General features: G+C 33.5%; 1 protein-coding gene across 1 annotated transcript; it reads left to right on the top strand.

Moving 5' to 3' along the window:
• The first annotated feature begins 3,887 nt into the window (after positions 1–3,887).
• Positions 3,888–15,066, top strand: LOC126814410 (vesicular integral-membrane protein VIP36). Its single transcript, XM_050539514.2, has 9 exons — positions 3,888–4,019; positions 5,470–5,585; positions 6,476–6,590; positions 7,568–7,650; positions 8,662–8,823; positions 9,239–9,353; positions 10,320–10,372; positions 10,869–10,926; positions 11,455–15,066. The coding sequence occupies exons 1-9, from the start codon at positions 3,893–3,895 to the stop codon at positions 11,616–11,618; spliced, it is 993 nt and encodes a 330-aa protein (XP_050395471.1). The 5' UTR covers positions 3,888–3,892; the 3' UTR covers positions 11,619–15,066.
• Positions 15,067–19,041: the final 3,975 nt, after the last annotated feature.

The raw sequence follows: 19,041 nt of genomic DNA, 5'->3' as shown, positions 1-19,041 counted from the left end.
GTATGATCAACCTGAGACTTGGCATGCTTGTGAATCCCCGGTTGTACGTGACAAGGAGTAGGGTCGCCTGTCCAACCTCGTGGGTTTTCTCCGGGTCCTCCGGTTTCCTCCCACTGCTAAAGACCCCTACGCACAAGCGAATTATTGGAATAAAATTAAACGATATGTTAGTCCCAAAATGACCTAGTTTGTGTCGAGTGGACGTCAAACCCCATTTCTCTCTCTCTCTCTCTGGCATGCTTGTTCCTTGTATCATAAAGTCTGTCATTGAGTCGACTGGCGTGGTTTCGAATCCCCGGTTGTACGTGACAAGGAGTAGGGTCGCCTGTCCAACCTTGTGGGTTTTCTCCGGGACCTCCGGTTTCCTCCCACTGCTAAAGACCCCTACGCGCAAGCGAATTATTGAAATAAAATTAAACCATATGTTAGTCCCGAAATGACCTAGTTTGTGTCGAGTGGACGCTAAACTCCATTTCTCTCTCTCTCTCTCCTTGGACAATTGACACATCAATTGACAGACTTCAAATTTTGATGTGACGTCACAATTTCAAGATGGCTGCGATGATGTCAATAGTAAAGTGGTACTTGCTTTGTAAATTTTAAATCAGTAAGAAAATAGGTTGTTAAACTATTTGTTTTGTAGTGTTAAATTTTATCACTTTTTCTTCATGTTTTCTTTTTTACTGTGTTAATAGTTTAATTATTATTGACGTTAATGTAATTTACATTCTTGTTATTTATTATCATGTTAAATTTTGTTTATTTTTCTAGTTTTACTTAAAGATACATTATGGGAGATTCGATAACGAGTTGGCAGTTCTCATTATAATAGTTAAAAACTGGATAATGTAAAGGCAATATGCTGAAAATTTCATTCAAATTGATCCACTAAGAACCCAGAACTAAGCGAATGAAATTTCCGTCTAGCCTCGTTCATCATTACCAAAGTCAGTACGATAAACAGCATAGTCTTGATTATCCATTTAATCGTTAAATCGTGAAGGAATGTTATGCAGTAAATCAGCTCATAATCCACTACAGATCGCAGGCTAGTGATGCCTTCTAAAGTTGATTATGGTCTGGATAGGTTAATTAATGTCTTGCATTCATTATGCAAGAGCTAAATCTGCAGATTGCAGGTCTTTCTTTAGGCCTGAAATGTTATGTAAATTATTAATTAGACATTTATTAACAAAACAAGACCATAATCAACTCTCGTTGGCATCGGATTTCCCCGATATTAAATAGATTAGATATACAGTTCAGCCATATTTTGATTTAAGCTAAAAATGGAGGTGCAAGACTTGGCTTCGATCAACCAGTATGGTGGTTGAAATTATTGCACATGTCTTGCCAAACCTTCAAAGGCTAATATCTTCGCTCGCAATAGAGTAATTTAAATGAAATTTTCAAATTATTAATTTTACATTATCTATTTTCGAATGGCTAGCTCTTTATCTAAATCTTACATAATGTATCTTTAACTTAAATTATGCGTACATTGTATTTATTTGACATATCAGAACACCCCTCTATAAAGCATCCTTATTTATTCTGTTCAATTTAAATATTACTCCAGTTGCAAGAACATGTCATCAGTAAACAAATAGAGCACTAATAAAGATTAACTAAATATTAGTCCAGGCCCCAGTTTTACAAAGCAATTTTAGACTGAAGTTAAGAATTTACTCAACTTTCAATCACTGTTTATGAGAAATGTCTTTGATCCAGAAACACAAAAAATTGCAGATAGTTTCTTATTGATATATTTGATACATTAAAACAAAAAAAGTTTTATAAGGGGCTATATTTTAGTTACAATAAGGCAAACAATTTGAACAAATTCTTAAGTTAAGCCTGTGAATGCTTTGTGAAACCGAGGCCATAAATTAACTTGTGTTGGGTGGATGTTTTAAACCCTATTTCTGTCACGCATTCGTATCAGCAATTAAAAATTTATTTTAATAAATATAAATGTATGGGTCACAGGGTCTCATTTTATAATAAAATACAATTGATTTCTTGTTAGGCCCCATTTCATTCATTCATTCATTGCTTTCTAACACTATTGTTTTCTTATAAAACTATATCCTAATTTATGACATCAGTATACTAATGATACTGGTATATGTTTGCACCAGGAAGCGGGCCACAAACACAAATCATCTTGTTATTCTTTGTTATGTTCTTCTTGACATGAAACTTGGCATGCTTGTTACATGGACAATTGTACATCTCTGGCAGTGATGATGCCATACTCAGTTTCTGATCCATAATACGCTTGTTCTTATTAATCTATGATATCAATATGGTACCAATGTTACTGGTAAATTGTATGGTATATTTCTAATGTATGATATCTATATATGGTACTAATGTATGATATCTATATAAGGTACTAATATATGATATCTATATATGGTACTAATGTATGATATCTATATATATATGTAACTAATGTATGATATCTATATATGGTACTAGTGTATGATATCTATATATGGTACTAGCCTATGATAAGGTACTAATGCATGATATCTACATCATGTGGTACTAATATATGATATCTATATAAGGCACTAATGTATGATATCAATATATGGCACTAATGTATGATATTTATGGTACTAATGTATGATATCTATATTCGGTACCAATGTATGATATCTATATACGGTACTAATGTATATCTATATACTGTACTAATTTATGATATCTATATATGGTACTAATGTATGATATCTATACAAGGTACTAATGTATGATAACTATATATGGTAGGGGGCCTACTAATGTATGATATCTATATATGGTACTAATGTATGATATCTATATATGGCACTAATGTATGATAACTATATATGGTAGGGGGCCTACTAATGTATGATATCTATATATGGTACTAATGTATGATATCTATATAAGGTACTATGATATCTATATACTGTACTAATTTATGATATCTATATATGGTACTAATGTCTATACATGGTACTAATTATACTGGTAAATTGTACAGTATATTTTTTAATGTAATCGATTCTACTTAACTTTAAGATTATTGTTTTTATGTGACCATATTGGAATAATGTATTATGAGGTAAAATATATCAATAAACTACTTTATTTATCTTTACAACAGGTGTTAATTCAATCAATAACTATCTAAATATATGTACACACACACATCCGTCATTTTATTCTTTTGTGTGTAAACCTGTCATATAATGTGGCAATCGATAAAAGTAAAAAAGTCTGTGTAAATCTGTAATAAAGAAGCAATCGATAAAAGTAAATTTGAAATCAGTGTCTAGACATGAGTAGGCTTTATCAGTATATGTGATTGTATTTAACATATGTACGACACCCTTTCAAAAACGCGTGACCTGCTCTGGGCTTAATCCATAGGAAAAAAAATGTCCTCCCACTTAATCAGACAATTCAAGGAATTGCATTTCCACCTTCACCAATCCATAGAAAAAAAATATATCCCCAATCAGTGCTTGACGATCTTTGACAAAGGGGAAAAAAACCTGTATTTTCACCCTAATACTTATAGGCCTATTGATCCATTTACTATTATTATATAACAGACCCAGTCCCATACAGTAAATATAGGAATATAAAAAGCTGTTTCCCAGTGATCCATGGAAGAAACTCGAACTGTTTCCCCTTTGCATTTGGTTGTCAAAGCACAGGAGGTTAGGGTCAAGCAGGGGTGATTTTATTTCGTTATTGACAAGATGTCCGTTTAATATTTTTTAACTAGGCCAACACGTGTTTTAACAAATGCTAAAGTGAAAGTTTATTGCTTGAACGAATTCAGCGAATCGCAGAACACACGGTGTCACCGACCGGAAGTAAATTCTATGCTATATTTAGCAAAGGCAAGATGGCAGCCTACGTGAACAGCAACATGAAGTTATTCTTGTTATTTATTTATTGTGTGTGTTCGGCTGAAGAATTTAATGCCCAAGATTACTTACGTAGGGAACATACACTGACAAAGCCGTACCAAGGTGTGAATTACTGCTTTTGCTACCTAATGTTAAAAAACAACAGCCATAAACAGTCAAGTTCTTGTGATTTTCTGGACGATTCTGTTGCCATCCCATCACTCTGTAACAGTTACTTCGCAGTTTCACACTATGAAAACTACTGATACGATCATCTGTATCTATTAAACATTAAATTAAGTTTTACACATGAAGGTTTCTTTCAAATACAGGACTTAAAATATGTACATATTGTTTAAAAATAATGAGTAGGGTGACTGAGCGAATGTCACTCTGGGTAAATGGGTTTGAACATCCAGGGGCATCACGATTAAGCTAAAAGCCAACATTATTTTCATTCATATATGACAATATTTTATATACGATAATTGATAATATTCCAATTTGTCATTACAAATTGAAAATCGTATTGTTTTTGTGTCGAAAATACCCCTCAAATTGCGTTTTCCCAGAAAGTTATAAAAGGAAGTAGGGCCTACATGTATTAAAGTGGTAACCAAGAGCATAACTCTTGTATTACACGAAATCATGTGCTGGAAATCACCTTTTGAGGGGCATAGTCAAGTACAAATTATCCAATAATATACATACATTTGTATACAAACCTGAACATGCGTCACCTAGCTATTACAGACATATTGTCAGACACAATTTATCACACCACGTTTATATTAATATTATAATATACTAGAAGGATGTCCGGCTTCACCAAGGGTCGAAATTCGCCAGGGGGTTATAACTCAGAAACCGGAAGTGGTAGGCCATTGCCACCAGGCCGAAGTTACTATCCGGTCGGAGCTACCCCGATACACCAATTTAATTTCAGCTTCAGGACAGCCCTAGTATAGCCACCAACCCAGAACAAACAGACAGACAAAAAACCGTCACAAATATTAATATAGATACATTGAGTGATAATTTGTGTCTGATAAAGTCTACGACAGGTTCCCTATGTCCAGGCTTGCTGATATCATTGTATCGTTATTGCTGATATTATTGTATCGTTAGATCACAACCAATTAAAAAGTAATTTTTTACTGACCAGCATAGATAACCAAGTTCTAACATCTGTTTGTGAGTAGGAGGACCATTGTAGTTTGTAAACTATAGTTTGGAACGGAGGACATGTTGTTTTTATAAGTTTAGGTATGAACGCTGTTGTTAATTTCGGAAGTGGGGTGGGGCGATTGGTTAACTGTGTGCATTGATTCAAGTGGCATGGTTTCAATTCCCCACTTGTATGTAACAAGGAGTAGTGTCGTCTGCCCAATGTCGTGCATTTCCTCTGGGTTCGCCGGTTCCCCCCACTGCTAAGGAAAGACCCCTATGCGCAAACGAATTGAACCATTTGTTAGTCCCAAAATGACCTAGTTTAAGTGGAGAGAACATTAAATCCCATCTCTCTCTCTTTCTCTCTCTCTCTCTCTGTTCAATATTACTGTTTGTTTTCCAGGTTCTGGTATGTCGGTTCCCCTGTGGGATTTTGTTGGTAATACACTAGTTACTAATTCACATATTCGACTAACATCAGATCATCAGAGTATTAGAGGAGCCATTTGGAATAATGTGGTATGTAGGCCGTTCTATTATACTGTATAATTCATTGTTTTTTGGGGGGTTTTATTCCTTTTTAAGTCCTCTCTTTATGTTGCCATTGTAAAGACTGAACCTTTTCCACTGTAGTGGATTTTTGCCATTGAAATCTGATGAAATTATTCTGTTTTTTGAAAAATAATCTTTTTTGATCGGCTTGAATCAGAAGGTCGCGTCAGTTAGTGACTCATTTAAATTGAGATGCCTATCATTGCGGAAAATTCTGACTGAAGATATGTTTTTTATTTTCCTTGGTGAAGTCTATGAAAACATACCAAAACCTATCAAATTTGTACAGTATCACAGATACTTGTATTTTCAGGTTTAAATTTTTGTTCCATTTTGCTATTCTGATATTTCAATAATATCTATTTTTTACATGTACTTTGCATGGCAGCAAACATGAAGGTTAGTAGTTCCTTTCACCAGCAAAATGCCAAAACAGAATTTTTTTTTTACAAGAATTGATAGTGAAACAGTCAAATACAATAGTATAAGTCAATTATAAGATATGACAAGTTATAGTGGGAGTTCACGTCAGGGGTCAAATGGGCGGATTCTGACCCTATGACGTCAGACATTGATTAATCAATCGGTGTTGACGTTTCTAGTGGTTTATCCACAGTTCCGTGCATAAAAAGGCCAAGAACTCGCCGTAACAGACCGTTTCATTGGCTAATTCCTCACATCATGTAGAACACATGTTACATAACAACTCTTCCTGACCCTAGTGTAGTAAAGACAAGTAAAACGAAATTTTGAACTATAAAAACGAAACGAAACAGGATCTGTGTTTTAACCAGATTGAGAAAAATTAATTGAAACGTACATGTATCCCGTGTTATTCAGTTATTTTTCATTTTCAGCCATGTTATGTAAGAAATTGGGAACTCCATGTTAATTTTAAAGTTCATGGTTCTGGTAAAACTTTGTTTGGTGATGGTTTCGCTATATGGTATATTAACCAAAGAATGAAAATGGGTAATCAATAATTTACATTTGACCTCTATGCTGTATTTCTTTGCTTATATTTTTAAATGTTTTAAAACAGTTTCCTACTCTTTTACCAAATTCTAACTGCCAATGGATCTTTTATGTGCACTCCATGTGTACACAGGAGCTTGGTATTTCATCCCATCTGAATGACTATACATTGTTCCTTGAAAGGCCCTCAGTCCTGCATCACAGACAATGGGAAACCACGCAGAAAAATCCTAATGAATTTTCCCGGTCAACGCAGGGATCGAACATGGGACCTACAGATTAGCAAGCCAACGTCTCACTCACTGAGCAATGATGGCTCTCTTACACTGTGTAGTCTGTTGCCCATTATGCATATAGTTTAAGCAGAAATTGAATTTTCAATTTCAATGTATAATTTGAATTTTCAATATTAATTTTGAATTTTCAATATTAATTTTGAATTTTCAATATTAATTTTGAATTTTCAATATTAATTGAATTTTCAATATTAATTGAATTTTCATTTTCAATATTAATTGAATTTTCAATTTCAATATTAATTGAATTTTCATTTTTAGTATTAATTGAATTTTCATTAATTTTAATATTAACTGAATTTTCAATAATTTTAATATTAATTGAATTTTCAATAATTTTAATATTAATTGAATTTTCAATAATTTTAATATTAATTGAATTTAAGAAATTTCATTTTCATTTGAATTTTCAATATTATATGAATTTTCAATATTATATGAATTTTCAATATTATATATGAATTTTCGATCTTATATGAATTTTCAATATTATAATATTATATGAATTTTCAATATCATTTGAATTTGGATTTTCAGCATCATTTGAAAAACAGTTTAATAATCTGTCCATCTACCAGTAATTATTGGTGATTTTTTTAATCTTGTACATTGATTTTTGCTAGCCAGCCATTCAAAATCAATAATGCTAATAATTAATTTTCCCACCTTTGCTTTCAGGTGATGTTTTTGGAAATGCTGATAAATTTGTTGGATTAGCTATATTTTTGGATACCTATAGTAATCATAATGGACCCCACAATGTAAGTAATCTATAATTGTATGTTATATACTGACAGAGAAGATTAAAATCTCTTTATACATACAAGAATGAAAATAAGAATAAAATGAAATGGGGTTTAACGTCCTACAGAGGGAAATTTTTCTTGGCTAATGCAGGGATCGAACACGCGACCTCCAGGCCAGCCACTGTGGCTCCTGAATATAAGAATAAGATATGGACTATATGTATGAGTTTGAGCAAAATTTCTGAATGTTGGACATTTTGATATTGTTTTTTTAGTAGTATCCCTTTGTCATATATTGAATAGGGTCATAGTCCCATATACAGTGTTGCCCTTCTCGACTTGTCCCTCCATCATTTTGTCTTTAAAGATTTAGTTTTGTGGTCTTTTTTCCAGTTCACCTGCTTTTACCGGACTTAGATTTCTGGATTATTTTCCCAGTGTGACAAAAATTAGGATCTATTGCTAAACTTTGTTGGTTTTCTCTGGAAACTTCTGTTTCCCACAACTTCTAATATTACCAAATGTTCTGGCTTTCAGTCATGGTTTCTATCTCTGGTTTGAGCATATGTGACTTGGAGATAGGGGAGCTTCCTCAACCTTATGGATTTATTTCATATAATCTGGTTTCCTCCCACAGACACAGGACAGACCTCTGCACATGCGCTAAGCATAATAAAAAGAGACCTCTTGTCTTGTTGGTGAAAGCGTTCATTCAACACTAATAGAAGAAGAAAGGGGTTGGATGGCCGAATGGTTAGCATGTGCACGCTGTATCATAAGGTCTGTTTTTTAGTCAACTGGTATGGTTTCGATTCCCCGGTTGTACGCACATGCAATTTATTGAAATAAAATTGAACCATATGTTAGTCCCGAAATGACCTAGTTTGTGTCGAGTGGATGTTAAACCCCATTTATCTCTCTCTCTCTCTCTCAATAGAAGAAGGCGGCTCTCTCCAACCCTGATATCTCTCACAACCTCTGTCTTTTTAATAAAATACTGAATATATTATATCTAATTTATTTCAGCATCAACATCCCTATGTATCAGCCATGGTAAATAATGGCTCACTAACGTACGACCATGATGACGATGGTACACACACTCAATTAGCTGGTTGTGAAGCTCAATTTAGAAATAAAAATTACGATACACATATCGCTATAAGATATGCTCAAAATGAATTAAAGGTCAGTAGAATATTTATTGGATCCAAGTCCAGTATTGTTATTATACTGTATAGCACATGTAAAGCTGGCTGACCTGTAGGCCCTGTGTTCAATACCGGTATTGGCCGATAAAGTTCATCGTAATTTTCCGGCATGTTTCCCCCTTGTCAGTGAATATTTTTGTTACTACCAGCCGCGGATCCAGACCCGCATCTGCTTGGGCACAATTTGGAGTGGACCAAAGCCTGAAATGATCAAAAATGGCATGTACCGCGCTCCATGTTTAAAAATTATCTGTGGAACGCCACCTAGACTGCTCAGTCATTGGCTTCATGCCTTAGGCCCTATCGAAATGTCAATATGGAGATCTGAAATTTCCTGCCCCCTCCTTGCTAAAGATCCTGAATTCACCTCTCATTATTGTGAATATTTTCAGGTATCGTTAGATATAGATAATAAAAATGAATGGAAGGAATGTTTTACAGTACGAGATGTTCTATTACCTGTTGGATATTATTTTGGTATTTCCGCTGCAACTGGTGATTTAGCAGGTAAATAGTTTTACGATTTTGATTTTATATTACTAAAATGAAGCGACCAGGGGTCTTACTCACGATTGCTTGAATAGTTTTACGATTATGATATTATATTCCTAAAATGAAGGGACCAGGGGTCTTACTTACGAATGCTTCAATTAGAATATTTAAAGAATGCAGCCTTTTCATTGGCTTAGAGCTCAAATTTGTGTTATGATTTTTACACTCCAGTCAATAAAAAGGCTGTATCCTTCAAATATTTTAGTTTTAAGTTTTTATGAATATCTCAGCAGCAATTTTACCAAATTCTAGAAGCAATTGTATTTTCTTTTCTTTTTTTTTTAAAATATTTCCGGAAAAGTTTTGTTTTTTTTTTAGTTATAAACTTCTTATCTTATACAATTTTAATTATTAAGTTAAATTGTTATTTGTGTACAGCATTTTAAAATTCATGTAATGTGAACTCTTTGGTTAAAACTAAATTACTATTTTATTATTATTCAGAGAAATCTAAATATCTTAAAATCAATACTTAGTTATAGTGAGCTCCTTTTCTTGAAATTATGATTTTACAGTAGATTTTGGAATGGCGCACTCTCATGGATCTGGGTCAAAAATAACCTTTTATTATTATTATTTTGTTGATTTGTTTTATGGGATGACAAAATCTGTATGTCTAGATAAAGTCTATGTGTAAGCCAAAATTGAATTCCACTTTATCTATATATTAATCATATTAAATTTGCCCCACCATCAATCGAAGTAACATTTCAATTCACCCAATTGTTTTACCTAAATCAATGACATTTGGATATTAAAAGTATTTGAAAGTGAATATCTGTTATGTTACTAGATACTGGCAGTATTTTTATACACAATTGACATTTAAAGGGAGATAACTCTGTTCAAGAACCCTAAGTGCATATTATCTCCCCTTAGACCACAGATCTCACTATTATTGCATAATTTTGTGTTTTTCAGATAATCATGATATAATATCAGTAAAATTTTATGAATTAGACAGTGATGAAGATGTAAGTTTATATTTAGATATATTTCTGTATTATTTTCATGTCAAAAACTTTCAGACTTTAGCCTGAAATGGTGTCACATTTCTATTCTAGGGAATGTATGAAATCTGAATTTGATTGTATTTCTTCTTATTAATTAATTTTACAAAAAACAGATATTGATCTGTTTAACCCTTTAACACTTGCAATATTTGATTATTGATTACCCCAGTTAGCTGTTCATCATACCGGTACTTCCCTAAACAGATTGAAACTACTGGGCCTTAGACTGCCACAAACAACCTCAGATATATGGATAGCTTTCTGTATTATAGAACTAGATTTACTTGTATGTGCCACAACTGTGCATGTGACGAGAGAGTTTCGGGCAGTCTGAGTGCTAAATGGTTAATTGAAATAATATAGTTTTTTTGTGGGCTTTTAAAAAGTCATTGTGTGATGTAATATCAACTCTGTAGTGACGTTGTTGTTTATTTTGTTGTATATTAAATATTTCTAGAAAGACAGTGAACCATATACAGGTTATCCAGCAGCCAAAAATATGGAATCTCCCAGAGGTAAGTTATTTTACAAATAGACAGAAAAATCTTCACAATTTGATACGTTTGTTCAGACTCAATTAGTTCATTTTGTTGAATTAATATTAGTAAATATTTCATAGGAAACAAAAAGCAGATTAAATCCATTAGTTTCAAATAGCTGTGAAAAACTATTGATATTTAAATATGTGTGAGATCACTACAATGTAGTAGTCGTTTATACTTTTAGGTGTATATGGAAATTCAAATAAATTTTGATGTTACTAATCAATTCAGGAACAATACTAATGATACGCTCATTTATGTTGATATTATTGTCACAGCTTAATTAGGCTTCGGATAGTGTCTAGTTGTTCGGATGGGACAGAAAACGAGTTCCTGTGTACACATGACATAGAGCCACTGTCCGGGCAAAATTTCCCTCATACTCATTATATTCATAATCCAGTCTCTGCAGAAAAGTAGGATGTTAAACCCTATTTCATTTCATTTGTTTTAATAAGGCTCTTAGAAGATACTATAAAGTTATTTTTTTGTATGTTTCAGATCGTGTTGATGAAAATAAAGGATCCTATATAGCTGGAAATTTAACGGGCTGGAAATTATTTATTGTCATAATTTTAATTATTATTGGCCTGTGTGTCTGTGGTGTTGTTGGTTTTGTAGTTTTTCAAAAAAGACAAGAAAATTCAAGAAAACGTTTTTACTAAAAAAAAAAATGATTTTTTATATTATTAAGATAATTACTTACAGTTAAATAAGTTTTGTTATGAAAAAAAGAAAAACATTTTGAGGTGAAAAAAAAATTAAAAAGAAAAACAGAAAAATAATTTTGATTTGTCTGATTAATTAAATTAAGCAACATCTTTTTTTTGAATAATTGATTATTAAACCTAACTAGGCATGATAAGAGATAAGAAATAATAAAAAGACACTTACATTGTGATAGTCAGGAATCAAAGAGTTACGGAATAGGTTAGTGATGTGATTTAGATTCTTGAATGTCTCCATGATGTAAAACAGTCCTTTTTATTGGCCTGCTTTGTAGAGACAAGAAGAGGATTAAAACCCCATTTTATTTACGAAGCACTGCATGTGTAGTGTGGCATGGTAGTCAAGCGGCCATAGGACTGGTATCCTAGGCTCCCCAGTGTGTGAGCCAAGAAGAACTGTTGACATCTAGGAAGATATAATTAGTTTAAAATGAGTTAACAAAAAAAAGCAGAAAGGAATAAAAACTAACCAGCTATCAATCAGATAATATTATAATTTCTTTCATCAGCATTTTAGTAGTTAAACATATGAACACAAGGCACAATTTTATCATTACATTACTAAGAGAGAGAGATGGGGCTTAACTTCCACTGAGACTAACATATGGTTTTTAATTTTATTTTAATAATTTACTTACACGTAGGGGTCTTTAGCAGTGGGAGGAAACGGGAGGACCCAGAGAAAACCCACAAGGTTGGACAGGCAACCCTACTCCTTGTCACATACAACCGGAGAATGGAAACCAAGCTAGTTGACTCGATGACAGGCCTTATGATACACACACACCCCCCATTTGAATAGTAGACAAATACAGAATATGCAGCAACAATAACAATGAAATACAGTTGAAATTTAACAACTTTGATTTTTATCCCTAAGAGGCATTTAGCAATTGATTTATGATATATTACTAGAGTGCTAAGATTGGATACTATCACTTGAACCATGTGTTAGTCCCGAAATGAGTGGACGTTAATATAGCAGTATTGATTATTGGCCAATTATTGATTATTGAACAGCGGACGATGGTCTGGTTTTGGGGAAGCCGCGGTGGCCCAGTAAGGCTCTCGCCCACTAACCAGGAGGTTCTAGATTCGATCCTGGTGTTGGTCGAGAACGCCTAGCCGACCATATGGTAGTCCCGAAATGACTCTCTCTCTCTCTCTCTCTCTCTCTCTCTTTCTCTCATTTGCTTTTTAAAGACAGGAGTATCCTGGTCGAAATGTTACATATTAATAAATTGTGTAATTATATAGCCATAAAATTGTGCCCTGTAGATAATATTATACATGTAGTTAGTTTAGTACCTATATATATATAATATTATGTTGACGTTAGTACCTATATATAGTTAAGGTGATAGTGTCAAGATCAAAGTTGGATTAAATAAAACCCTGTGATTTTTTATAATATAAAATCAACTTTAATAATATATAGCGATTTGTAAACATTCCCCAAGTGTCCTTATTCAATGATGTTACAAAGTAGCATGTACAATTCTATTTTTTGCATGTCCTGCGTATCAAATGTCCAATTTAGTTGCCATACAAATAAGTATTACTAGCGGATGAATCAGCGCTGCACGGGTTGAAAGTAGTATAACGCTAAAACCGAAAGCAGTAGTCTAACACCACCAGGATTATGTTACTTGCCAGTTGGAGCTACCCCTATACACTAAATTTCAGCCTCGGAACAGCCTTGGTGTCAATCTGTTTCATAGAGTATTACAAAAGACTTCTAATATCTCTGTAAAAGATGACTGCCTTCAACACATGACATCATATCACGCGCCGTCAATCATTGGCTCAATGGCGCGTGCATTGTTTACATAAGACGTTACTGATTTAAGTAGAATGGCGCCTTTTACTCAATTTGATACCAATTTACATTAAAATAGGAAATAATTTTTACCTACAAATACTCCAAACATCTTTATTTACTTTTATAACACATAAAAAATGTTTTAGGATTTAATTTGTCACCCTTATCAGTGATTGTCGTGGCCTAGCGAATATTCACTGCTGATCTGGGGCCTGTTTCACGAAATTTTAACTAAGATAAAATCCAAATTTTAGTAATTTGATTGGATAATATTAGACTGATTTTAGTGCTTAGCCAATCAAAATTGAAGTTTCTACTAAAATTTGGATTTTATCTTTAGTTAAGATTTTGTGAAACAGGGCCCAGTGTGCCTTAGTGTAGCCACCAAACCTGAACAGACAAACAAACGACAGTCACAGATATTAGTTTAGATTATTACAATAAAGATGATCCTATAAATCACCAGATTATTGCCTCTGTAACAAAATCATTCGCATTTAAATTTTTTACTAGGTTGTCCGGGGATGTACCAGTATAAAATATAAATATATCGTCTTTCTGTAGATCGGGATAATCAATATTTACATGTATCAAGTGCTAAAGCGCTACTGTTTCTCTCCTTAATAAAATTCCGGTTTCCTCCCACTGCTAAAGACCCCTATGCTCAAGCGAATTATTGAAATAAAATTAAACCATATGTTAGTCCCAAAATGACCTAGTTTGTGTCGAGTGGACGTTAAACACCATTTCTCTCTCTCTCTCTCCCTTAATAAAATCAAAGTGTCCAACTATATAGTTTAACATTTTAACTCAACTAAAGGAGCAGTTCCATAAATAAATGAAAGAAACGGTTGTATTTCTAGATTAGATTTTCACAGTTAAACCTCAGAATTGTAATAAACATATAAAAATATTCAACAAACAATTATTTTCATTGATTTGTCAGTTTAATATCATCAATTAATGTTACATATTATATCAGCTGAAATAATGTTGACTTAGTTTGTGTGGAGTGGACGTTAAGCCCCATCTCTCTCTCTCTCTCTCTCTCTCTCATCTATCAGCATTTATAAACCACAATGAAAGCCTGCTTTATGTAGATTTATTTGTTAGGGGGGTTAAACCCCATTTCATTTCAGATTGAGATCTAGTCCCTTTAATGCTGGGTTCTTACTATCACGATTCACGCTACAATTGAAATCGTGGTTTTAATCGTGGAGTAATGGTGGTGATCCTACCAGGTCTTCTCATGTATTGAGATCACTTGTAGCAATCGTGTCGAAACGTATTCGAACATATCTGCACGTAACAGATCGTGGAATGAATAGGAACAATCCTATGATAAAGCATGCAGGACAGTGGGAACTTAGCATAACTGACTTAAGATTTTTCTTGTTGAGCAACTTTCTATTTATGTATAAAGAATGTAAGTGAAAGTTTCTGTGTAATTGTAATTAGAATTTACAATGTTTGTATAATAGCTTGAGGTATATATCTTTATAAGGTGTAAATGGTTATGTTAATAAAATATACTACTGTCTGTAGACCAGTCTGTTACTCCCACTAGAATTGTAATTATATTTGTGAAATTACGCAATTTACAACATAAATGTTTACATTAAACCAGTTCAATTGTATTTGTGGCATTTAGTAATTCATCTAGAAAAACACAGGACACAATTTTATGGAGGACAATTACACCGTACATTTTATTATGGAGAGACGTTTGGACTCTCTCTATGCAGTATTAACCATTCAGATGTTAATTGATTTGTTAAACCCTTGTCGAAAAGTCCCACTGAAATAAACTTTTAAGTAACTTGTACTACATATTATTGTCTCCGGTAAGTAACCCAACCAAAATGTGCTACACTATTATTTCTTTTAAACCAAGATATAGGACAAAAAAATTTTGGGAAGTGGTGGTGGGTGGGGGGGGGTGGATTCTATCCTCTGCTAATTCTGTGTTGATTATGAGCTGAACATGTAGACTATTTTCAATACTTTGCGCTAATATACCGAGATGCAATGAAAACCCATCGATGCATGATTGTAAATCATTTTTGAGAGATACACTTTAATCTTGTAATTCTAACTGTAACACGTCAGATCACGGCGATAACACGTGGGAATTGTGTTTTCACGATCGCTTTAATGATACGTACAACAAGACCGGTGCATTATCCAGCAACATCTGAAGGATGGCACGCTTTCAGCTTCCCTTACTGCTTCGATTGTGAGCGGTCGACATCGGTTTATCAGTACTGACAGTGTTGTCACCGACTGCCTTCCGCGTTCGGACGACTTTTCGACGGACTTATACCGACTGAATGCCGTTATTGACTTTTGATCTGTACCTACGTGTTATTGTAAAATAGAGTTGCTGTGGCCCCGGTGGGTTATTGTTGATTTTCAAGTGTCGATCAATAATCAGGCCAAAAATCACATTTCGGCTGCATTACGTCAGTTATTGCGGATCAAACATGGCATACTTGGCGACGTGGCTAACCCCGAGCGAGCATTCAGTGAATTATGATACTACTTTTTTATTCAAAAGATAATCGTGGACATAATTCAATTTCAATATGAACCTATATTGGGACGGATACTTAAGTTCGCCATGGATCCCGTCTGTCTTAATCCGGCACCGAAATCAGTTTCAACAGTATATATCTTGGTATTAATAGTTTCGTTTCCTGGGGCTGGAGGTGTCCCTTTAGCAGCAAAATACCCTGGTTTGTTGTTGGGGTCGGAATAGGGGCCCCCATTTACTTAAGTTCGCCGTGGCTCCCATGCGTTTTAATTCACAACCGAAATCAGTTTCAGTATATATCTTTGTATTAATAGTTTCCTGGGATTGGGGGCATCCCTTTAGCAGCAAAAGCAAAAATAGGATGAAAGGCTTTGTACATACTTGTATAGAACTAGGGAATAAAAAGATTGTGCAGATATAATTTTATTGGCTTTACTAGTAACATGTTTAGAGCTGTACGGTAAAATCCAATTAAGCTTGGCAGCTAATGATAAATTACAGATATTTGAAATAGCAAACTTTATGTATTCCTGTTATATAAAGATGGGTGAATTTGTAATAACCATCCAGCTATAATAAAACGCCACTCAAAAAAACGATAAAAAATAGTCAAATTTTCAGGTTGGGATTCAAAAATTATAATTTAAAAAAAATTATAAAATTTTCATTTGAGAACCTTGGTTTTCACTACTCGTACTAAAAACATGACCATTGAGTCAAATTTCGCGAATAAATGTAATATAATTATGAATTTAAACAGGTCCCGAATTCAAACATTATTTTATAAAATATAATAATGGTGTGAAGTGATATTATTTTTTTTTTAAATATAATGATGGAATGAACGATTTTGATTATTTTATAAAATATAATGACAGAATGGGGATTGAGGACTTTTTTTTTTTTTAATAAAATATGATGGAATGGGGGTGTCTGATTAATGATTATTTTATAAAATATAATGATGGAATGAAAGTTGATTGATGATAATTTTATAAAATATAAAGATGGAACGAAGGGATAAGATTATTTTATAAAATATAACGATGTCATGGGGAATGAAGGTTGATGATCATTTGATAAAATATAAAGATGGAATGAAGTGATAAGATTATTTTAAAAAATATAATGATGAAATGAAGGTTGATGGTCATTTTATATATAAAGATGGAATGAAGGGATATTATTATTTTAAAAAATATAATGATGGAATGAAGGGATTAGATTATTTTTAAAAAGTGTTATGGTGGAATGAAGGGGTATTTTATATAATGATGAAATTAAAATGAAGGTTGTTGATTTGATTTTTTTATAACATATTATGATGGAATGAAGGTTGATCATTATAATTTTATTAAATATAATGATGGAATAAGGGCATTTCATTATATAATAGTGATATGAGTGTATTTGATTATTTTATAACATATAATGATGAAATAAGGGATTTTTTTTTTTTTTTTTTTTTTTTGTAAAATATAATGACCGAATGAAGGATTTTGATTTGTTTTAATATAAAATGTAATGATGGAATGAAGATGTTTGGTTATTTTATAAAATAATATAATGATGGAATGAAGGATTTTGATTTTTGTTTTATAAAATATAATGAATTTGTTATAGATCAGTTGTTATATTTGGATAATAATTATAGAGTTGTAGGTGTAAATGATAAATCGAGACAATAAAAATAATATGTAAATAGTTATTTTATACAGTCTTATTTTTACGACCTGGACAGCAACCCAATCCTCTTGAGGGGGTTGGATGGCGGGATGGTTAGTGCGTTCGCGTTGTATCATAAGGTCTGTTATTGAGTCAGCTGGCGTGGTTTCGATTCCCCGGTTGACAAGGAGTGGGCTCGTATGTCCAACCTCGTGGGTTGACTCCGCGTCCTCCGGTCTCCCGTCACTGCTAAAGACCCCTGGTGATGTAGGTTTAATAGATTTTGATCAAATATTGTTATTGACTATTAACCGGATTGTAGTTTAAAGATATCCACGTGTATAACCGATATAGCTTAATAATAACTAACTTTAGTTTAATTTCTGGCTGTGCAAATTGGATTTATAATATAAACTATATTGTCAGGAACCCATAATAGAAATACGAAAGTTTCGCTGTCTGTCTACAATTAACTCCGCTTCCTAAATCGACGATATTCGTCGAAGACACTAAGTTTTATTTATAGCACGGCTATAAATGACTTGTAACATTGACATGCTTGTTGTTATTGCACAGAAAACCCACCCCCTTCTCTATATGATTTCTACTAAAACTAGTATACTAATCTTTTTAATATGGCGGCCAATCAGGGCAGATATCTTTTCTCAAAGTATATAGTTCTCTGTGTAGATAGAATGTAGTAAGCCAGCACCTTATCCACTGAGCCGTAGGCCGTAGTGCCGCTGTCCGGTCAAAACTATCTGCAATGGCACATAATAGGGTGTATGTCCGTCTTCATTATCCGGTTGGTGCACACAAATAGGACGTTTAACCCCATTTCACTCCTTTTCACAATCTATTTTATGAAATTTCAGACAGTTTCCCCCCACAGCAAGCGAATTATTGAAATAAAATTGAACCATATTTTAGTCCCGAAATGACTTATTTGAAATCGAATGGACGCTACCTCTCTCTCTCTCTCTCTCTCTCTCTCTCTCTCAAGGGGGGGGGGCGCAAATGGTTAGCGCGTGCACGTTGTATCATAGCGTCTGTCATTGAGCCAGCTGGTGGGGTTTCGATTGACCGGTTGTGCGTGACAAGGAGTAGGATCGCCTGTCCAACATCGTGGGTTTTCTGGTTTTCCCTGACTTCTAAAGACACCTACACACAAGCGAATTATTGAAATAAAATTAAACCATTTGTTAGTCCCGAAAATGATTATTGAAATAAAATTGAACCATATGTTAGTCCCGAAATGACCTAGTTTGTGTTGAGTGGAGATTAAAATCTCTCTCTCTCTCTCTCTCTCTCTCTGAGAGACTTTTGCCTTGCTTGTACTA

Source organism: Patella vulgata, chromosome 3, assembly GCF_932274485.2.
Source record: "Patella vulgata chromosome 3, xgPatVulg1.2, whole genome shotgun sequence".
NCBI lineage: Eukaryota > Metazoa > Mollusca > Gastropoda > Patellidae > Patella > Patella vulgata.
This window is presented reverse-complemented; position numbering and strand designations above follow the sequence as displayed.